This window comes from Sesamum indicum, linkage group LG11, assembly GCF_026168435.1.
Source record: "Sesamum indicum cultivar Baizhima isolate 11 linkage group LG11, ASM2616843v1, whole genome shotgun sequence".
Taxonomy (NCBI): domain Eukaryota; kingdom Viridiplantae; phylum Streptophyta; class Magnoliopsida; order Lamiales; family Pedaliaceae; genus Sesamum; species Sesamum indicum.
In genome coordinates, this window is record NC_142667.1 from 9,014,753 (window position 1) to 9,038,974 (window position 24,222).

The following is a 24,222-nucleotide window of genomic DNA, read 5'->3' on the forward strand; positions in this document are numbered from 1 at the left end:
AGTGCACAAACATGGTAAAAATGTGGGTATTCATTTAACTTTATATAAATTTATTTTATTTTTATTTATTATATTGATATAAATTAAATTAATATATTATTTAATTTATTAAAATATTAATATAATTATTCTTCAATAATTCGTCCCTAAATAAAAAATTAATTATTTAAATTCAAACGCACTTGGCACATTGAGAGGGGGAATTATTTAACAATAATTATAATAGAAAAAGCGTGGTGAGTGGGAACCAGATTGGAGTGAGGTGTGGACGAGGAAAAGAGACTGGCAATCCAAGTGGGCCCTACTTTTGTCCTTTAATTCAAAAGTAACGTTTTTACTCAACTGACGAACAAAAGTAGAGTAGCGTTTTATATTCTCCCCTTTCCGTTTTCAACTGTAATGCACCGCAGTAAACTTTTTAAAAGGGGGAGCCGAATTGCGACTTCACATACCTCCTCCCGGTCTGGGGATTTATTTCCATTTCACCCCTCAAAACTTTTTTAAGAATTGCGCATAGCGGTGTACAAGTGAAGTGAAATTTATATGTGTAACGATGTATATAAAGAGCAACATCAAATACAATACATGTTGTGGAAAATTTTTTGTCTGAATCAAATTTAACAGAATCAAATTAATCATAAAATAAGTGTATCATATTTGTTATGTGGTTGGTTATTTTTCTTGAATTGTACATCGAGCACATGACAAGTGTATTGTACTTGTTGTATAATTGATTTTGATTTGATCAAATCGGATTTTGATTAGAATTTTCCTACATGAAGGCCTCATTTACTTGAACTGATTAGTTTGAATAAAGAAAATAGTATAAATTAATAGTGTGTTAACTTTGGTGTATGTGGGTGATTGCCTTTCAGGTGGCTACACGGCTAGTGCCTGCGGGCGTTGTGCACGTGCAGGCCCCCACACTGTCGGTATGCGTGGTCGTGTGGCCAACGTTGATGGTCCAACAATTTTTTATATATTTTCCTTGAAAATTTGAAATATTTAGTATTCATCATTTCATTTAAATCTCAACAACCACGTGTTTTTAATACATTAAATAAATATGAAATAATAATAATATACATACTATTAAAACAAAATAAATCATGTGAATGCACATAAATCAACTAGTCCAACGTACAAACTGGACTTTGATACTACTTAAAGAAATCGGTAATAGCCCAGAAAGTAAAATAAGTAAAGCAAATGATAAGTAAAATTTTAAACAAGATCATATCCCACATCAACCAAGCTTTCGTGCACTTACAGACCAACTAAATGTCAAGTAGAAGAGCATACATACGTCTTTGAGAAATGGAAAGTCCTAGCTTCAAAAGCTCATCTCCAACAAAATTTCTTGATTGTTCAAACAAGAGCAAAAGAATGCTCTCTAATAAATGCACATAAAATACTAACTTGTGTCTCTTTAATCTTGCTAGAAACTCAAAAGACTAATGATAGAACAACACTCTTATGAAGTAGAAAGTATTCTACGTAAACTCAAGAAATAGCTTGTATCTATTATTTCAAGTTCTTGAGCTTTGAATGGAAGAGAAAATATCTCCAGAGAGGAGAGAAGCGGTCGTCTAGTAATCGTCCATAACATTAGAGAATATGTGAAATTGGTGTGAACCTTCAACTCTGCATATCATACAGATATAGTCCTTCCTTTAACTATCTCCTTGTCAATGTTTAGGGCACAGAATTCTAAATCGATTCCCATATTTGAATCCAATACCTATATATTCACTCTTGACTGTGGCTCTAACTATTTTTTTATTTGATCGATAACTGTGGTGACAGACTTCCAGAGATTGACATAGTGTTGAGGACATAGGAGATCACCATCATCTCATGATGGATAATGGATTCCTTTTCGGAATGTACCAACCTCCATGCTTGTAATGACAATATTGTTGCAAGGCTTTGGCAACCACGTAATATTACAGTCACATCAACTAGGATGACCATACAATTGTCCAATGTAGAAGGCTACTATGGCTCCTTAGATCGAAAGATTAACTTTCATACCATTGCAACTAAAGATTTATAGTATACAAATCATACCACATGGATTTTTATATGACATTTATATAACCCAGTAAAGCCTTCACTAATGTCCATAGATATAAAATACAACACTCATCATATGAATGCATTAATTGATGCAAGTCTCTGTATCTCCACAATGTCCGTTCTTGAGGGTTATCAACTTGAAATACTTCAAACTAACCCTCGAAAATTGTTTATAGTTGCCATCAAATGTGCCACCCATCACAATTGATTATTTGATCTGTAGGTTGTCTGTGAAGTACACTAATAATATATAAACACAACATCACAAAGATAACCACTGATATTCATAATATTTAACATTACATCGAATAAGATCATTTATAATAGATCACAAGCTGCCAACTATTTGCACTCAATTTTTTTTTATTAATATCAATAAATTTGTGAGAAATCTATTTATTGGATGAAAATAAACGTCGAAAATACTAAGTGTCATTATTCAAACTTGAAAGAATTTAGATGTCGTTACACTGAGTAGGGCGATGTAATTAGCCCTAAATTTATTTTATGCACCTCAATAAAAAGGACTTCTTAAATTAAACTTTATATAAATTTCAAATAAACAGGGAGCCTTTTGCGTAATATACTTGAAATTGGAGGACCCCTTTGCAAGCATTTTCCATAACATCCCACCCGCCAAAATCCCTAAATACACTCCCCCAAATCCGTATCCTCTTGATCGAGTGGAAAACCCCCCCTCCTTGTTATAATCGGACCGTTCGTGGGAATTCTCAGCAACGCCATGTCTAAACGGTATGCACAATTTTTCAAAATATAATTATCCTCCGTCATTATTTGTTGAATTCTTCTTTTTACAGATTATTTTTTTTTTACAGTCTTTATCAAGGTTGTAATCTTGTTTCATCAAATTTATGCTGGTCCAGATTGTTTTGGAATTTTGATTCGTGCAATTAATTCTTAAATTTGCTTTCTAGTTTTTGCGATTGGGGTTTCATTGGAGGTAGGGAAAACTGAAAATGATAGATGGGAAAATCAAAAAATATGTGGTTCTAATAAACGCCATATATCTGGAAGCAAGAACGTTGCAATAAATTAAAACAGCAATCAATTGACCCCCATTCCCTGAGGAAAGGAAAGATTGATACCATCAGGTAATTTCTCCTATAATATGTTGTTTTTTGAGGTTTTATTCGCGAAATCATTATTTTGTATAGTTAGAACGATACTGATAAACAGTTCCTGTCAAAGTTTGTTTCGTAGCAGACTTTAAATAGGAGTAAAAGTTGACCCTAGTGGGGTAACATATTGTTTAGGCTTGATTGGAATTTCTTACTAGTTTGAACAGCCGAACATGATTGAAGCTTGTAGTTTGATGTTTCTCAACTTATTTTGTTGAGTTTGAGCGGTTATTAGCAGCCGTTTCCAGCTGTTGTTCCCCTATGCTTTAAAAGTTAAAACTAAACCACCTGTAGAAGGTTTCGAGCTGCCTTTTTGTGTTAATAAGTTGAGCTCAGATGATTTTTTAATTATTTATCTTGAGTAGCTTTGTTTGATTTGAAACTTTCAAGTTGGGCTTGTGTCGTTGAACTTTGACTGTTGAACTAACAATCTTGTCTATGAGTGCTGCTTGATGCATAGATTTTGAGTTAAATATAACAGTTCTCTTTGAAGTTTGAATAAAAGTTCGTAATGTGAACTTCTTTATTCTATTTTGTGGTCCTTTTTTCGCACCCTTGGTTAAGAAAAACCTCACCTAAAGATATGAAGTTTGGCAATTCTTAACAGCATCTAACATAGTTGAGATATTAAAATTTTGAAATCTCACTGCAACTTCACTGTATGCTGTGATTGAAGGAAGTTTAGGATGTTTTCTCTATTGTCTTGGAAGCTTTGAAAAATAGAAGTTGCTTCCTTGATGATTGGACTGCTGATCTGGTGCCTCAAAACTGGTTTAAGAAAGCATAGATTAGTCAGAGTTGAAGGAACTTTGCAAATATGGTGATGCAGCGAATTTGCGAAACTACCATGGTTTCATATGCTTAGATTTGATAAAAATAAAACTTGAGAACTGGCTCCCGATCACTTTGGTCATTTCTAATGTTTTTCTTTGTAGGGGGACTTTCTGCTTATGGTTCCAAATTACATTGTTGCTTTAATCAATTACCCAATACGTGAGAGAACTAATCTTGCCGGTTTTGCTATATAAAAATTGTTAAGTTGTGGTCTTAAACATAATGCTTCTTGGATTAGTTTGCTCTTTGTGCTTATATGTTTAGTTATCAGTATGACGTTTAGGATGTCAAGCTTTTCTGCTCTACAGTAGTTTCAATTTCAAAGTCTCATCCATTGTGGTATCAATCTTATAATCTAGCTGTTTGCCTTTTCCGTCTTCTGAGGTGAAATAATAGTATAATTTCGTCACTCAACATAACTGTTATGTCAGAGAAGGTAAAAGGCATTTTTGAAGCTCAGCAACATCATGCATTATTAATTTCTTGCAAAACCTTGACATTCTATTATTATTGAAATTGAAATAAATTGTTCTAGATTGGAGTATGAAGTGACCTTTAGTCGTCAAACTTGCACCTCTCATCCCATATTTTCATACGTTCTTGCCGAACTCTCTCTTTTATATGGAAACATTGGTTACTAAGTAATATTTAGTTGTCAAACTTGCACTTTTGTTCCTACATTTTTCTAAAACTCTCTCCTGTTAAATAGAAACGTAAGTTATTTTTAACACCATCACTGAATTATGCATGCTGCATCTTGTTTTTTAGAACTTTTACTGCAAGGAATGTACAAAGACAGCAAAGACATGTTCCTTTTGACTGAAACGTGTCCTTGCTTGTCATGGAGCTCATAAAACTAAGTCCAGTTTGTGTTCATTTTTCCTCTTACTTTTTATTTTAATTTTCATATGATCCACATTTCCATCATTTAAATGTTAGAAAACATATCAATTTCAAATGACTTTTATTCTTTCAGGATTCTTTGCAAATTTTTTGCTCATGGTGCATGTCTGAAAGGGGAATGCTGTGAGTATTCGCATGACTGGAAGGCCCCACCAAATAATGTAAATTTCTTCTGAGCTGGTTGGCATTGTTGAAGTTTTTTAATGGTGTAATGCAATTTCCTTTCTTTCTTTTCCTTTTTCCCCCTAATGTTATTGCAGATATGTACCTTCTACCAAAAGGGGGTTTGTGCTTATGGAAGTCGATGTAGATACGATCACATTAAAGTTTCTCGGTCACAACCTCCAGCTTCATCTTCATCAGCAGATCTCGCTTTTGCCAAAGTACTTCCTTCGGCTACTGCAACATTTGGCGTGGGCATTGCCACTTGTTCTGTTTCTTCAGCTTCTAGTGGGCCACTCGATCCTCCCAACAGACCTGCATGGGGGGAGAATTCAATGCGTCATGATATAATCCACAATGATGATGATTTTGCTGATGTTGGGAATTTTGATCCTGCTGATCGACCGATATGCTCCTTTGCTGCTGCTGGTGAATGTCCACGTGGTGTAAATTGTCCTCAGATTCATGGGGATCTTTGTCCTACCTGCAGGAAACATTGCTTGCATCCTTTTAGGCCTCATGAAAGAGAAGAACACTTGAAAACATGTGATAAGAGGCAGAAGCACTTAGAAGCACTGAAAGGTAGTCAAGAAATAGAGTGCAGTGTTTGCCTTGAGCGCGTCCTCTCAAAGCCTACAGCAGCGGAACGTAAATTTGGGATATTATCCGAGTGCAATCATCCATTCTGTGTATCATGTATCAGGAATTGGCGTAGCAGTTCTCCAGCTTCTAGCTCGGATGCTAATTCTGCATTAAGAACCTGTCCTATTTGTCGAAAGCTTTCATACTTTGTCATTCCTAGCGTCATTTGGTATTCCTCGGAAGAAGAAAAGCAGGAGATTGTTGATAGCTACAAGGCAAAGCTGAGGTACAATTGACCTCTCTTTCTCTCTCTTCCCCTCCCCCTCACCCTTGTGTCCTTGCTCTGATTGGCTGGTAATTCACTTTCAGGTCTATTGATTGTAAGCACTTCAACTTTGGGAATGGGACCTGCCCATTTGGAACCAGTTGTTTTTACAAGGTGATATCTCTCTCTCTCTCTCTCTCTCTCTCTTTGTTTTTCTTTTTTCCTTCGCAAATTATACAAGTGTTTGCCAAATCATTTGTGGTTCATGCTTGATTGCTCTATTGAAAGTAACATCTGTGTAAATTAAGGTTTGTATAATGTTTTAGGTAAAAGTGGATGTGCTAATAAATGGATTACTCTAACTGCCTTGACTTCTACCCTTATATAACTGTGGCACTTGGCTGTTGGAATTTATTTTTTATTTGATTTTAGGTTGAGATGATACATCACAGGGTATAGCTTTTGTCAGATGGTCAGATGGAAGAGAAATCTCATTTTGTGATTCTAGATGTTATTTTTGAATAAGGCATGCAACTATCCCTTCTGCCACTAGTTTGAGTTTTGTTCTCAACCATTACTACGTAAAATTCTGAAAGGGCACAAATTTTGTGTGTAGTTCCAAGTGAGAGAAGACTAGTCTCGCATAATGCTGTTAGTATTAAGTTCATAAATGATAGATCTTATTAGTATTAATTTTCATTTGTGGTTGCGATATCTGAGTTGCAGAAATCAGCTTTCAAGACACCTGCATGAAGATGATGTTGAGAAAGATATCTGGGGTTTAGGAACTTTGGCCTGGATATAAAAAGCTTCTTGAATTGTTTTTTGTAGTTAAGTTGTGTTCTCATTGTCAGCATATAGCAGCTTGTTATAATTTCAGTTCATGGTTGGCTTACTTGTTATATAAGTGTAACCTTTACATGTGGTCTTTGGTCTCATTTGATGTTACTCTAATGCCTAGTCCTTTCTGTCCTCTTTTATTTCGTATTAATAAAATCCCTGGAACTCTAAATAATGAAACCTTAAACCTAATCAATCTCTTCTGGACACACTATGTAGGTATTAAAAATCCTCAAGTCCAAGCAATCATTTCTAGAATCATACTCCTAGGTATTCACGTTTCCGCAATCATTTTAACCTAAGTCTTCTGGCACCATCAACAAATATTTAAGCAGTCTGTAAGTTGTTATTCTGCGGCTTCTCGAGTGCAGGCCCTCATCCGTGTAACATTAATCGTGAATTACTTCATAACCAAAACATTCGATGTAGATGTTGTTCTAATCATTTTTGGCATTTTGCTGGGGACTACTTGTTTTACATTCGTTTATGCCATTAGATGGTGACCCTCTTCTTTCAGTCATCAATGACAGTAAACTGACCTTCAGTCATTTAGATATCTGCTTTGAACTAAAATCATTAGAAAGCTTTATATAGGCTCTTATTAAGTCTTGAACCTGATTGTATTTCAACCCATATGCTACCTCATTGGATTGCTTAATATATTGTTAAGTTTGGAACAGATGAATTTGCCCTTAACGGAAAAAGTTATCTGAAAGTAGGGTTTCTCTGGAATAACTACACGAGGGAACAGATCTGCACCCAAACACTGAGAACGCCAAGCAGGTGTATATGACCATAAAAATATACCTGAAAGGATTTGATTTGGATGCATCTTTGTTAAAATATGTTTTTCCTTTATCTTTTGTTTTTCTGTCTTAGTTGAGAATCGTTAAAGTTCATGATTGATGCATTTATTAGCTATGTGCTTTTTCACCTTCTCTGGTTGCGTGGCATTTTCATGCTTGTTTGTAAATGTGCAGATGCGGCGGATTTAATTTCTGAATGTATTCTTCCCATGTAAATGTAGTATTACTTAACATATATAAAACAGAATGTTATGCAGGTTCCGCATTCCAAGGATTTTATCTTTAACCCATCAGCTCTCTTAGATTATGAATCTATGATGTAAATCTCAATATAGTGAAAGAAATTGTAAGCCTATTAAAACCCCTTTCTTCCTTTGGCATTATCCCCCATCCCCTGGAGGAAGAATATCTTGGGTCCCCGCCAAATAGGAAAAGGCTTAAAGAAAAAACTCCATGTGTGTTATTGAAGGATCCGGGTTACACTGTTTTCCTTATTTACTTTAGTCTGAAATTATTAAGATTCTTTGCAGTTCTATGTGAAACCATAAAGCAGTTATCGCGTGCTTCTTTACTCTGCTGATTTTGAATTCAGTAATGATGTTTGTTTCGCTTCCAAAATAAATCTATTTTATTTTAGGGATGATTACACTCCCCTCCCCTAAGGTTTGGTGTAATTATACGTAGACCTCTTGTGGTTTGAGAAATTAAATCTAGCACCCTTGAGGTTTGCTTTCCATCTAACAGATAAATCCCTCCTTTAGACAAAATCCACCAAATTTGCTGATGTTAACCAAAAAATTAGAAAAAAAAAAAAAAATTTACCCCTGATTGACCTATTACTGACTTATTACATATCAAATAAATTTTCTTATGACCAAATTACCCTCATACGTCTTCACGCGTTAATACATGTGAGGAGGTATATTTCACTGTTATAAGTGTAGTTTAGTCAAAAAAAAAATTATTTGACCTACAACAGATCAATAATAAACCAATTGATGGTAAATATCAATTTTCATTCAGTTTTTCTGTTAATATCAACATATTTAGTGAATTTTGACTAACAGAGAGACTTATTGTTAGACGGAAGCAAACCTCAGGGGTGTTAGATGTAATTTCCCAAATCATAGAAGGTTTACATGTAATTACACCAAACCTCAGGGGAAGGGAGTATAATTATTCGTTTATTTTATTTCACTTCCACTGACCCTTTAGCCAAAAAAATCTGTAATTAATATAAATTTCATTTTATAGCACGCCTATCGCGATGGTCGACTTGAGGAAGTGGTTATTCGCCATCTAGGGTCTGAAGATGGAAATACAGTTATCGCAAAAGATATCAGGTCTCAATTTTTCCCACTTTTCTGTGTTTTAAAATATACTTTCGCCATTTTGCATAATAACGTGTTTTATGTGCCAATGGTGATCCTTTCAGGCTCTCCGACTTTCTCACTAATTTGCAGATAAGGTGATTAAAGCTTCAGAAATTTCAGGGAGTGCTGAGGTCTGAATCCATCTTTTACCAACCCCCAACTTATACATGCCACTCTATTTTAGAATTTATTTCTGTGTTTATGTTTATCATTTAGTTAATACTATTTAAGGAGGACATCTTGATCCTAAGTTTCTTCCTTTTCATCTCTTCTCTTCACATTGCCTCACCTTCACTTTCCTCCTCCTGCTCTCTTCTACCATGCCTCAACTTGTCAAAGATGTTGCTTATCTTGGATTTTGCTTCTTTTAAGTTCGAGTAACTTAGAACTTCTGATTTGTTCTTAATGTTGAGGACTGGAATATGTGCAGGGCTTTTGCTAGCATGCATCCAGCTAAAGTTTCGAAAATGATGAACAAGGCGTTGAATAAGATGAGGTGATCTTTAAAAATCCTTACCATTGGTTAAAGTTTTTAATTGATTTGGGACGTTAAAAAACATTCCTTTTCTTTAAGATTTATACTTCTACGAGTGATAGGATCTTTTATATTATCCCCCTGAAGAGTTGAGAGTTGCCAATGTCTCATCGGAAACAGAAAAGTTCAACTGTTCTAGAATAGTGGAATTCAGGAGACAGTACTTTGCTAGGATATTTACCACCTCTTTGTTAACTTTAACTGAAACGATACTAGAAGTACTTACTCTTAATGTTTATGCAAAAATGACTCTTCGAAAATGTTTGCGTCCTTGGATCTTATGATGTAAAACGATTTGATATTATATTTTGGAAAATATGCTGGCCAGTCAAATAACAAAAACCAGCAAGTGGCTCTTCAATAATTATTGAAGTGTAGATCTTTTGTAGATAAAATTGTACTTATTTGGCAAATCCATATCATTGCAAGAGAAATGTTAGTATTCCTCTTATATGGACACCCCTCGATTCCTACTAAGTAGAATCCAAGTTAAAAATGGAAAAACAACATTGTAAAATCTCTCTCAAGTAGATAGAACCAATTCTCTGCAATATATGTTAATGCTATGTCCTTTCCGATGCTGAAACATGTGATATTTCCTTGTTGATGACTTTTCAGATATTGCAATAATTCTCCCCTTGAATGCAAGCATCGAATTCCAGGTTTCAAGATCGAGGTGGGTTGTTCCCATTATACCAAAATTTTAATGTATTCATGACCAAAAGTTACCTACGGATCTCTTGTATTGATATTTTGGGGTTACTGATAGTCGGGAGTTTGAGGTGTAAACTGTCTATATATAGATTGCTGAGACGAGGGATCATACAAGAAACATTCATGCAATATGGCCAGTTTATAGACCTCCATAAAAGTAAAATTCATCTTGTGGGGCAGAAGGTACTATGAGTACAAATGCTGTTGGTTGAGTCAATTCAGATAATTTTTTTGGCCGACTTAATGCTTCCGATTTTTAGAAAGTTTAGTCCAAACCCAATCTGATAATCATAAAAAAAAAAAAAAAAAAAAGATGTGCTTTGCGATCTAATTCAATTGGGGCGGTTTTTTGGTATAGAGTAAATGACCTGTATAATGATTTTAGTATTTTGTAACAACTTATGTTTGCTACAATTCTTTTTTCTTAATAAATGCATTTTTCTATGGGCAAAAATGTAAAAAAGTGAGATATCAATTACAACATGTAAAGAATAAACATTTATGCATGGTTATATATTTATTATAGAAGAATACAAATGAATATAAAAAAAACGTACCAATCATTTTTATGAATAAGATTGTGAAAAAGATTCTTTTTTTGAATGACATTATATAAGAAATTGATCATGATAACATACTAATGTTAAACAAATAGTTTTGAAATAAAATAAGATGATTATGAAAATAGGGTGTGTAATAAAATAATGATATCATCTATATTATGTTTTTGCATTTATCAACTGCTTAAACATATAAAATATTACTAATAACTACAAATTAATTAACTAGTTGATCTCATTTATATATTTATACATATATAATATACAATACCAATATAAAATATATTGTCTTGAATATTAGTTTATGTATCATCAAAATTTTTGTATAAACATATGAAGAATTTTAGTATATTATTATATTATTGTTGTTTTTCTAATTATCTATACTATATATTAAGAAAGAGTATATTTTTTGTGTCTATTTTTTTTAATACTTTATTTATTCATCTAAGTTCCCACCCCCCACTATTTAATGATAGTTATTTATTATTTTTTAAACTCTCATGCATGTCTTTTTCACCATTTTTTTTTATAAATTTTAATATTTGCTTATTATTTTATATATACCTTATCAAGTAATAAATTTTCTTAAAAAATATTATTATAAAGTATTTGCATAAGCATAGGATGTCCAACAAATTACTAGTTATTATTGTTATCGTGATCAACTCGGTCTATGTTGTCTAGTAACATAAAATCAAACTCGATTGCTGAATTGCGATATTTTTTTTACCCTTATTGCTTCTATATAATAGACTTAGTAAAATTGGCTTGTTTTAGACTTATTCTGAGTTGTTGTTTTTTTTTTTTTTTTGGTGTATTCCTCTCTCCCAAATAAAAATAATTTTCTTTTTAAATATACTTCTTAATCTAAACTATTAATTTTGATTCAATATATTTAAATAAATTATATTATTTACTATAATAATTTCAAATTTAAATAAATATTATAAGAATTTTAAATGAAAATTTAATACTTTTTTAATTTCTTTTAAATTTGCAAACAATTAAAATTAATTTTCTTATTTTTAAGAAACTTAAAATGAAAATATATATTTTTTTAAATTCTTTTAATTTAGGAGACATGTGGTTGTAGTGGCTCAAATTTACCATGAGCGACCGCGACGACAATGGCTATTGGGAGGGTGGCGGCGACGGTAATGTTGCCCATTATGCGTCGGGGGACTGCCGTCGGGGAAGGGTGGCGGGGCAGGGGGCTAATTTTATATAATTTTTTAACTAATAATTTTATTTTTTATAATTATACATATAATATATATTTAAAATTGATTGAACTTAAACCTATAATTTTTTATAAATATAAAATCTAATAGTTGAAATGAATTGATTATGTCATACAACTTTTATATATTACATCCTATGGCCATTATATACTAAACAAATAATCTAACTATCATTAAAATAAAGAACACTTCATATTAGATAAGAATATAACGATCACTTTAAAAATAATTCACACCATAAAAGTGAATTAACGAAGAGGTATAAGAGAGCTACGTTTAAGGAAATAAAGGAGATTTTTTTACTTATTTCTAAAACAAAGGGAAGTTTTTACATCCAGCCCAACTTTGGCTAAAAATATCCCAACATTTCAATATGAAAGAAAAAATTGTTCCAGGATGTAAATTGCAATTTAGTTTTTTTCAGGGTAGTAAGTCACAATTTCAATTGATTCTAGGGTGCAAAATGTAATTTATTCCTATTATGAAAAAATTGCAAATTGTAAGTTAAATGATGGCCAATATATATATATATATATATATATATGTATGTATAAAATCCCTCACAATCAATGTATCCAAAATAATTTAAAAAATAAAAGAAAAGAATTTTCCCTCCCACATACAGAGTCCCAATACGTAACCAATAAGTATCAACAAATCACACGATTAAAAAAAAAAAAAAGAAAAAAACTCCATATAAAACAGCCGAACTCAGTAGTTGACGAGAGTCAACAGAGCCAGAACTAAAGAGGACGCCACCACCGCCGCGGAGACAGGGAGGCCTTGAGCAGCGGCGCCGGTGTCAGGCGATGGCGCCGGAGCCATGGCGAGATCTCCTTGTGCAATCACACAAGACAGAGTTGCAAAGACGGCAACAAGCATCAGAATCACAGCCTTGGAACTCGCCATTGTTACAACTGATACTCGGAGAGTAATAAATTTTTGTATCCTGAAAAATTGTAAGTAGAGGGAGAAGAAAATGAAAATGTGATGAAGGAGGCAGTGATTCTTGTGGGATATATATAGAGCGGCTGGAGGTGTTTGTATGTGTGTAAACGCGTGTGGGGTCAGCAAAAGCGTGGACAGCTGGTGTGGTGGGATATGCCAGAGTGGAACACGATTTTGTCCATTAAAAGGAAAGTGGGAGCCCAGTCCAGTTCACACATATGTGGAAGTATTTGAATTTTGGGGAAAATTTTTTAGAAATGATTTTCGGGTATATTTGGATTGATAAATTTGCAATAAAAAAAAAAAAGAAATTTTGAAAAAGAATTTTTAAATGATTCTATTTAATAGGAATTTAAAATTCATCCATATTTATCAAAATTTAGTTCAAAATTCAAATAGAATGATTTGAAATTCTTTATATTTAGAATTAGGGTTAATCACAACGACCTCCCTTGACATTTGACATAATCATTAATACCCCTTTGTTGTTTGAGAATTACATATACCTCATGACGTTTGATTAAATTATGTAATTTTTAAATGGAGGAATGAAATTATCAATTATGCTCTTACTGTATTTTTTATTTTTTTTAAAAAAATTAAAAATTTCTAAAGAAATTGAAAGGGGTGCTGAAAAAAAATTAAAAATAAATAAATTTATAATTTTTAATCCATCAGAGCATTTTGGTCAGTTGACACATAAAATAGAGAGAAACCTAACAGATTGGACTAATTGTTAAAACGACGGTTAAAATCACGGAGTATTGACAAATTTTCAAACAATGAAGGGGTATTCGTAGTTATGTCAAACCTCAGGAGAAATCATTGTAACTTCTTCTTAGAATTATCCAAACATATTCAAATAATTTGTTATTAAGGATTTGAAATTCATGAGTTAAGTGCAATGCAACCTTATATAATTTTTAAATTTATTACTATTTATTATAATATAATTTAAAATTGGAATTAAAATACAGTCAATCATTTATTATTAAGAATTTAGAATTCTCATATCCAAATCCAGTAATCTGAGTGCAGTGTTGAATTAGGTAAAAATTGTAATTCAAATTAGTCTCACAGGAATGACATCTGTTAATTATGATAAATAAAATTATTATATTTTTAAATTCAATTTGAGAATTGACATGAATTAAGCTATATTAGTGAAAAAAATTAGTAGTTTAATTAAATTTTATTTAAATTTAAATTTATTAACAAATACATTCCACTCAATTCGACTTGTTTACATCAGAATAATAAGAAAATTTTATATAAAAGTGGGAAGATATAATGTTTTTATACTATTTATTAAGTATGATGGATTTAAAATAATTATTCTTGGTTAACAAAATATATTTACTAAAATGCCATCAAACATATATATATATATATATATATCAATGATATTTTATTCATGCATATATAAGATTAATAAAATTGTTAAAGAAAATATTTAGTTTGATTAGTTATTTATTTAATTTTTTATATAATTAAATAAATATAATAAAAATCTGAATTATGCATAATTATCAACTGAATTCCGATAAGTAATATGCATTATGTACTTAAGGCAATATATTTAAATTAGAATTTCTTTTACTGTAATAATTACTATGTTAATTACGTGTTATCATTAATGGGCACAAACTCTTAAGTATTATTTTCGGAGTGTAATAAATAAATACTTTTTTTAAAAAACAAATTGGATTTAATTATATTATTCAATAATTGTGCGAAATAAAATGAACCTATAGGCCACTGTTTAGCTGATTTTTGGGCGGCGCAGCGGCGGGATGTCTGACGGGCACGTTGGCCCACGTGGCACAGCTGGTTGGTTTGGCTGTTTAGCTGATTACTTCTTTTTCTTTTATTTCCTCCCCTCTTAAGGGAAGATTTTTTATTTATTTAAACTTTAAATGAAATATACTAAGAGGCCTATTAATTTTTTCAAATATCTTATAAAATATTTAAAAATCTATTTAAAAAATATTGTAAGTGATGCGAATAGAAATAGTTTGTCATGTAGATTTTGGACTTGAATTCTTTAGGGTTAAGTCTTTTGCAAGTCTAGAATGAAAAAATAATCGTTAGCAGTTTGATACTCAAGTTAGTAAATAATTGTAGAAAGATAAATTAGCAGCTGCTGGACTTGACGAAGAGTCAAGCCGAGGCGATGAAAGTAAGGAGGATGCCCATTTGGATTTTCCCAATTCTGATGAGGGTCGACGGTATCTAGAGTCCTAGTAAAGTCGTTTGCTGTACTAACATAAGTCAATGAATTCCCAGATGAAGATGGCCAACATAGCAGGGCCCTTTTTAATACATAGCTTTACAACCTACCAGAAGCAATTTGTTGATCATGGGTACCCCTTCCTCGGATGAGAGCTTCATTTGCTAAGATATTCCCAATCCCTTTGCAACAACCTTTCCAAAACCTGCTTCCAGATTGCTTCTGCGGATTCAGGTAACAAGGTTGCCCATCTCCTTTCTCTTCTTACTGAGATTTTTAAATTGCTCAATAAAATAGCTGGAAAGTACTTTCAGATGAAGATTTGGAGAATATCCTGAGGGCCGTCATGCAGGAGGTGCAGCTCCCCCACATACCAATAGCCTAACTGTCATGGAAGTGGATGTTCCGAAGAACCTTTCCCAAAGCTGCACCCCGAGCTAATAGTAACCCCAGCCCCAACCATTTTAGAAGAGCCAACCCTTTAAAAATCCGCCCCCTTTTGGAGCAGGAGAAGAACCCACCTGTAGGGCAAGAAGAGTGACATTTACCCTCCCTTTTGTGTGAGGGAGATAAAAAAACAAATTGTGAGTGGTGCCCCCCCATATTTTTAGGGACGAAGCAATATTATATTTTTTTTTTATTTTTGTTGAATATTCCTTATTTCCACACTCATATACGTAAAATCTTTCAAGGGTGCCCATGTAACTCTAACACCCCACTCATTGGAGCTACAGATTTTCATTAAGTTAATAAACTCAACCTCCACAAATTGTTACAAGATAAATGCACTCACTTCATAGGGATGAAAAGTAATTAAAATAAGATAGTGAATTTCAAAACAAGTTATCATATGTACCGTTTTTTTCTTTTGAACCTGGTTATAGGATCTCTAGTCCCCAGATTGGGTTCACTCATACATAATTTATAATTGTATAGGCTTTAACGCCATCCCATTGATGTATTCCAGAATCTTTCTCTTGTCAGGGCCTTGGTTAATAGATCCGCAATATTATCACAAAGATTTAAACATAATCAATATTGAGATTATCACTTATCAAGTATGGTCTCATAGTATTTTATTTTCTTCTTATAGGTTTGGATTTATTATAATAATTGTTTTCTATTCTAACAATCACAGCGGCGATGTCATAATGAATAAAAATGGAGTAATTGATTTTTTAAAATATGGTATTTGAAATAATAAATCTCACAACCAATTTGCTTCCTCTTAGCAAATAATTATTTGCTTTTTAACTTCCAACAAATAGCAACACCACCAAAATAAAGATGTAACCAGTGGTAGAACATGAATCACCTCATAAGGTGTTCCAATCAAAGATAAGAAATGCCTTCAAGTAAAGCAGGATGTCTTCAATCAAACAAGCCACGATTTTTTGTACCAAGTAAATATCTCATAACTCTTATTATTAATCAGTCACATATCTTAAGTTTAAGCTAGCATACTCCTTTTGATTCATCACATCATCATTTTCAATAGGAAACAAGTGAAGATTAAAAAGAGTTGTAACATGCATACAATCAATAAAAATGTATTTTCTCAAACTTTTATCAATATAATGCAATTGGTCAAGGAAAATACCACCAAATGTGTTGGTAATTTTCAAGCCTAAATAAAATTTGTCTCACCAAGATCTTTCATATCAAAGTGAGTACTAAGCATATTTTTTGTCTCTTTAATCACATACAAAGTAGATGCAAATATCAATAACTCATCCACATAGAGGCAAACAATCACATGTGAATTATTCCAAGACTTATAATAGATGTACTTGCCACACTCATTTGGTTTAAAATCATTCTCTATCATACAGGAATCAATTTTTTCATGTCAGTACTTAGGTGCTTGTTTTAAGCCATATAAGGATTTTGTTAATTTTCACGCCTTGGTTTCTTGACCTGCTTTCACAAAACCCTTCCGTTGGTCAATATCAGTTTCTTCGTTTAAGTTCACATCCAAAAATGTAGTTTTTACATCCATTTGATGAATATGCAAATCAGACATTGCAACAATAGCAATTAAGATTCTAATGGATGTCACTTTAGTTACTGGAGATTATGTATAAAAAATCTCTAGACCTTTACGTTGCTTAAAACCTTAAGCAACTATATTAATTTGTTTGGAGTTTTTGGATTTGGGCCTGGGTAGAGTAAGACCCTACCCATTAACAGGCCTATTGTTGATGACTACTGATAGTGAACTTAAATGCATATTGGGACAAAATTTTTAGCGAAGAACCGAAGAAGGTAACAACATATTAGAATCAAGAACCCAAATTACTAAATTGATACCCTATGATAAACACCAACCACAACAAAAAAAAAAAAAAAAATTAGAAATGACAAATTACAACAGGCTTTCATAAGATTTGCTATAATTACAAATATTTTTTCATTGTTTGAAAAGTCATAAATTACCCTACAAAATTACAGATACCATAACAAATACACCCTACAATAAATTATCACAAAAGAATATTTATTAGACTATTTGTAAGTTCAGAAGGGCATTTGTTATTTTTCAAAACAATGAAAAAATATTTATAATTATAACAAATTTTATAAAAGCCCATTGTAATTCATCCACAAATAATAAGTAAAAAGAAAAATTCACACTCAATACGACAAAATAAGGTGAAGAATTCCTGGGGATTGAGTGTTATTGCGTTTAGGCTATATATAAATCATGTTGATCCCACTTTTGGTCACATCGAAGTATATCACTGATTTGACTGTAGAGAGTTATGAATTGGGGGACTTCTAATTATCATAATGACTTATTCATACTATAAATTACTTCACTTTATCGTTCGTATAAAATACAGGTAAAAGAATTGGACAAAGAATTATGACAACATTAATTGCGTGTAAAATTTATTACATAACTATTAGGGGTATTACTTTGAAATAGTGCATGGAAAGAAATAAAATTAAGTGGTACAATATATATACCAATACGAATTTCTAGCTACCAAACTATGGAAAAATGAGTTTATTAGACGCCATATGCAACATGTCATTATTAAATCTATGTTGCTTGTGAGTGGGTGATGAAGTGGGAGAAGATGACAAAACGCAAAAATTATTGCCATATTTTACTAAGTACTCTTTCACCTTTGGTATTGCAGATAGTAAGTAGAATATTTTTAGATCTTTTAATATAAAATAGTGTTATATTTTGTATATCTTTTAATATCATAAATTATGTACATGAAATATTAGATTTTTTTTATATGTTTGAAATGAAATAATATTTCATTCGTGTGGTGTGCATAAATTAAAGTTTGAGACCTTTCTCAATATTTTTTTCTTTTTTTTTCAAATTTTATTTTATGATGTGTATAGGAGACAAATTTCAAGAACGTCCTTATATAGGTGTTCCAAGAGGAAATATCATAATTTATTTAATTTAAGCATTTTATATATATTAATAACTGTATCTATTATTCGTCATGATCTGATATGTTATGTCCCAGGCTTACAGGTTCGTCGGACGAGGAAATTATATTCAAATACACTGTGTGTATTTTGAAATTTGACTGTGGTGATTTCTATACGTGTAATACTTTGTGGTGTATAGCTCTTAGTTTCTAATTCTACTTGGAATTTGGCTCTAATACCATTTGTCACGTCCTAGACGAGCAAGTCCATTGGATGAGAGAATCGCCTCTGTACCCAGTGAATGCTTCTTAAAATTTATATACAGTAAGATACAACGTGAATTAAATTATTTCCTCTTTCTACCTATTTTTTCGCAAAATCAATATGTTTTAATGAGATTGAAGAACACTTTTTTAGTGTCTTTATTTTTTCTTTTTATGTTTATTAATTTCTATTGCAACCTCTCTTGTAACGTGGAGAATCTAAATGACATGTCCGTCCCACTATTTCAATCTTTAGGCTTACTAATCGAGTAATTGGGCTTTATTTTAAAATCCTGTTGTGTAATTTTTAAATAAGGAAAAGCCGTAGTTCATTGGGTCAGCAAAGTTGGGCTGGTCTAATGGATGTCCGCTTCCTTGTCTTGAGCTTTGGAAAATAATTTTAGGGTATCAGTTGACATCAATACAAAAATTAAATAAAAATTTAAATTTATTTTAGGATTGATTTATTACAACGATTTCTTTTGAGATTTGATATAATTATAAATATGTTCTTATCATTTGAAAAATTACAGATACTCCTCTAGTGTTTGATGAAATTATGTAATCTTTGGATGAATGTATGAAATTGTCGACTTTCTCCTTACTGTAATCTTTTATTTTTTAAAAAAAAAATAAAAATTTATAAAAAATTCGAAATGGATGGATGGAATAATATTAAAAATTATAGAAAAATTATCTGCTTAGTCCATAAAAAAGTAAATAAAATTATAAATTTTTAATTCATAAAGATATGTTGATCAGTTTATCATAAAAAAAAATAGATAAAAATCTAGTAAATTAGGCTAATTGTTATATACCCATTCAAATTATAGAGTATCGATAATTTTTTAAATATCAAGAAGACATTCATAATTATGATAAATTTCAAAAAAAATCATTGTAATTTATCTTATATATTAATCTCTCACAACCCATTCATCCAAAATGAATTTTTTTTTTAAAAAAAGAAAGAATTTCACTCGTATATATGGAGTCTCTATATAAGGTTCGTTATTCTCAACATATACTTATTTATTTTTATTTTTTTTTTCGTATCCCAATAAATCACAACAATACACTCAAAACAAAAAAAATCCAAACATTATGCTTGTTTGCATCCTGTTTTATCTTCGGACTTTTGCTCAATTAATATATGCATCCTTATTTCAAAAAAACAAAAAAAGAAAGAAAGAAAGAAACAGAGTATCAACGAATTACATAACAATAAAAAAAAATTCCATATAAAACAGACGAAATCAGTAGTTGATGAGAGCCAAGAGAGCCAGAATCAAAGAAGACGCCATCACGGCGGAGACCGAGAAGCCTTGAGCGGCGGCGCCGGTGTCAGGGGATGGCGCCGGAGCCATGTAGAAATCTCCCTGTGCAATCACACAAGACAGAGCTGCAAAGACGGTAAAAAGCATCAAAAGCAGAGCCTTGGAAGTCGCCATTGTTACCCGGACTGGTAGAAATGATATTCGGAGAGTAATCAATTTTTGTACCTGAAAATTTGTGAGTAGAGATTGAAGAAAATGTGATGGAGGAGGTGGGATATATATAGGGGTTGGAAGCAGGTGGGGTTTATTATGTAGATGCCTGTGGGGCCAGCAAAAGCGTGGACAGCTGGTGGGTGCGACATGCCAGAGTTGAACACGACTTTGCTCGTTAAGGAAGCTCTAAGCTTAGTCCAGTTCACACATGTGGGAAGTATTTTAAATATTTTTACAAATAATTTCATACTTCAAATTTAAAATTTAAAATTAAATACAGTTACCATCCCTCAAATATTCATCACATCAATTAATTCCTAAAATATTAAAATCTTCAAATAAAAATTCTGACCTTTAATTTTTAAGTATAAAAAGTCCACTTTACCCTTAAAAAATTTGCTCTGTGAAAAAAAAGAAAGAAAGAAATTTTCAAAATACCAAAACCATCCTTTGTCGAAATATTTTCTAATTCTGGTTTCACTTATTCATCGAGCTCTTTTTTTATTTCCGTAATTCTAAAGTCATTATAGCTCATTTTATTTTAGTTTCATTACTTATTTGTCAAATCAAATTAAAAATAAATTTACACATGCATATATATATATATATTTGTATATTTACTTAAAGAATATACAATTAATAAAATTAAAAAGGCTGATAAACTAATAAAAAAAGTATATATTTAATATATATTTATATATATGATAATTATATGACAGTGGGAGCATGCAGTATGTTTGTATCTATACTATATATTAAGAGAGAACATCTCTTTGGTGTCTTCTTTATTTTAAATCGTAATTTATTTTTAATTAATATTTTTTTCTCATTTCTCCAACTTCAGAAATGCTCTCTCAATTTTTTTTTTTATCATAATCATCTTTCCTACAATAATTTTTTATTAAATAATATTTAATTATTATAAATTTATATGTACATGCACTGATTATGTCACATCCAACTAGTTATTTATTAAGTACGAGAGAGGGTTAGAATAAATTATCTTTACTTGACAACTGTATATCGACTAAAATACCCTCAAATATACGTATTCTTATATGAATAACCATCGCATTAAATTCTTCTATTTCATGCATATTTAAGATTAATAAAACTATTTAAGAAAACTCAGCTTGATCAGCTCTTTATTTTATTTTATTTTATTTTTATATAATTAAATAAAAATTTTAAATTTTAAATTATGCATACTCATTGAGTGTTCACTGATAATTAATATATATTATCTTCAAGACAATACATTTAAAAATATAATTTTTCTTCTACTAAAATTATTATTATTACTAAAAGTAGTGACGTGTCACATAAATGGGCACAAACTCTTAATTATTATTTTTTGAGTGTAGTAAATTATTACACTTTTTTTAATTTTGGTTTAATTATTATTATTTAATAAATGTGCGAAACAAAATGGGCCAATCAGCCGCTATTCAGTAGATTCGGGCGGCGGGATGTCTGATGGACACACGTGGCTTAGCTGGTTGGTTTTGCTGTTGAGCTAATTATTATTTTTTTTTTCTAATTATTATTTTTTTTTTTTTGAAATTTCTTCCCCTCTAAGGGAAGATTTTCATCTATTTAATCTTTAAATGAAATATAATTCTTCTAAATATCTTATAAGATATTGTCAAAAATTTATAAAATATTACAAAATATCTTATACTTTTTTAATAAAATATTTGGGATTTATATTAAATATCTTATAAGTTCGCACATCCTATTAAACGTTTTAAAATTTTAAAAATATTGAATTATATTATAAAAATTTGCTCTTAAATCGATAAATAAAATGTCAGAGTGATTTAGAATGACTAGTAGATATTAAATTAATTTATCGTATTAAAATTTATGAATTCTAAATAAAATACTTTTAAATAATAAACAAGTATCGGATAATGAGTTTAGCCCATATGTTTATAAGCTTACAATGAACGAAACCTAATATGATAAAGAAATAAAATTTAACTAGGAAAGAAATTAAAGATCTGAGGAATTCTAATTACTATTGCATTCTAACTAATATTAGAGCTGCTATAATATTCCTATCTAAATATATTATGTATTATTATTTTTTCTATTCTATTTCGTCTCGATTCCCATCATAGAGCTTATAAAATTAAAATATTTGACATGATGAACTTTTCATATTATAATAATAATTGAAAAGACAGTCGAACTATAAGAAATTAAAATCATATAGATAGCTATTTTTGCTTTGGGGATGCGATTGGGAGGGGGGAGGGGAAGGCAACGTTAGTCGTATAAAGGGTAAAAATAAAATACTAATAAAATAATGAGAGTTTTGTAGATTAGATGTTAAGGTCAACGTGTTTAAAAGATCTACTCAAAAAGAGATTATATCTTTTTTTTAAAAAAAAATAACTAATATGGTAAACATTTTAAAGATCTTATAAGCATTTTATCAGACAATTTTATAGAACTCTAATAGTAATTAGTACCGAGTTCTTGAGATAGAAACGACTCTCCATAATGTAAAGTAAATATCTTATGTGGGTGCGATGAGCTGTTTATACAAATTGAAAGTGAAATTCAATTTTCTTTTTCAAATATAAATTAAAAAAAATAATATTTTTAACAATTTAAAAATATCCAGAATAATAGAAAAGTTTTGAAAAATAAAATTTAAAAATTTCAAGATCTGTGCTGAAAACAGCATCAAGAAACATGACGGCAATGCCATGTGCCAACCCCATAGCATCAATATCTAAGAATTTCAACCAAATGCATACATATAATGTACAAATCATAGTGAAGTTGATCAAAGAACATTTCTCAATATTAATATTTTATTGAAAAAGATTATTCAAAATGGTTGATTTTAAGTCAACAATTGAATCGACAGTCACCAATTTTACACCAACTATGATAGGTTTGACACTTGTGTCTCGTATTTCTGTGGTGGCGGAAATCTTGGCTATTATTCCATCCTTTTATTAGGGGAAGGATCACATTTGTTGTCGTTCATCTTCAGGTCAACTTAACACAGCTGAAGCTCTTAAACTATTCCAACCACAGGGTGCTAATGTTCCTTGAGGTACCTTATTCGGGGTAAATGTAATTTTTGTCCTTAAATATAGTTACTAATGTGATTTTGGCCTTCAAATAATTTAATGTTGTAATTTTGATTCTCAAATTTTAATTTTTTTTGGCACTTTTGGTCCTTTCATTGAACTTAACGAAAATTTCATTTAAAGTGGAAAAAATTGCTATTTTCCTCTTATTCTTTGATGTTTTTCAAGTTGTAATCCAATACAGCAATTTTTCCTATTTTTCATCAAACTTCAAAGGAGAATAAATAAAAAATAAATAAATTTAAGTAATAAATTTTCTGAATAATCTTAACAAACAATTGTTAATAATAGAAAAATTGTCAAATTTTAGAAAATTTGTTGCTTAAATTTACTTTTTTTTATTTATTCTCTTTTGAAATTTGAAGAAAAATAAGAACAATGGATGCATTAAATTACAACTTGAAAAGCACCATAATACGGGAGGAAAATAGCAATTCCTTCCACTTTACATGAAATTTCTGTTAAATTTAACGAAAAAGTTAATGAAAAGACAAAAAGTGCCAAAAATTAAAATTTGCAAAACCAAAATTACAATCTTAAATTATTTGAAAGCCAAAATCGCATTTAAGTACAAAAAAAATGTACTTATCCCAAGGGAGCTCAAAGTCAGTTTAGTTTTTGGTTGGAAATTTGGGGCGATTGTCAACTTTAGACAAGACTTGGTTGCAAGAGAAGGACAACAATTGTGTTGTTTGTGATGAGACGCTATGTCGTTTTCGCAGAGGGTGTCTTAATGTGCTGAACTG

The 24,222-nt window shown here is 31.1% G+C and overlaps 1 protein-coding gene across 3 annotated transcripts; it reads left to right on the plus strand.

Annotated features, from left to right (window-relative positions):
- The first annotated feature begins 2,674 nt into the window (after nucleotides 1-2,674).
- Nucleotides 2,675-10,476, plus strand: LOC105173469 (E3 ubiquitin-protein ligase makorin). 3 transcript variants are annotated; one of them, XR_002288072.2, is made up of 8 exons: nucleotides 2,675-2,832; nucleotides 5,029-5,116; nucleotides 5,216-5,985; nucleotides 6,069-6,138; nucleotides 8,865-8,953; nucleotides 9,046-9,114; nucleotides 9,414-9,479; nucleotides 10,137-10,476. XR_002288072.2 is itself a non-coding variant. In XM_020697986.2 (7 exons), exons 1-6 carry the CDS (start codon nucleotides 2,822-2,824, stop codon nucleotides 9,080-9,082), a joined length of 1,065 nt encoding a protein of 354 aa, XP_020553645.1. In that variant the 5' UTR covers nucleotides 2,675-2,821; the 3' UTR covers nucleotides 9,083-9,114; nucleotides 10,137-10,476. The 3 variants fall into 3 exon arrangements, 2 of the variants coding, with proteins under 2 accessions (XP_020553645.1, XP_088731782.1); XM_020697986.2 differs by lacking the exon at nucleotides 9,414-9,479; XM_088875656.1 differs by lacking the exons at nucleotides 8,865-8,953; nucleotides 9,046-9,114; nucleotides 9,414-9,479; nucleotides 10,137-10,476 and adding an exon at nucleotides 6,691-8,152.
- Nucleotides 10,477-24,222: the final 13,746 nt, after the last annotated feature.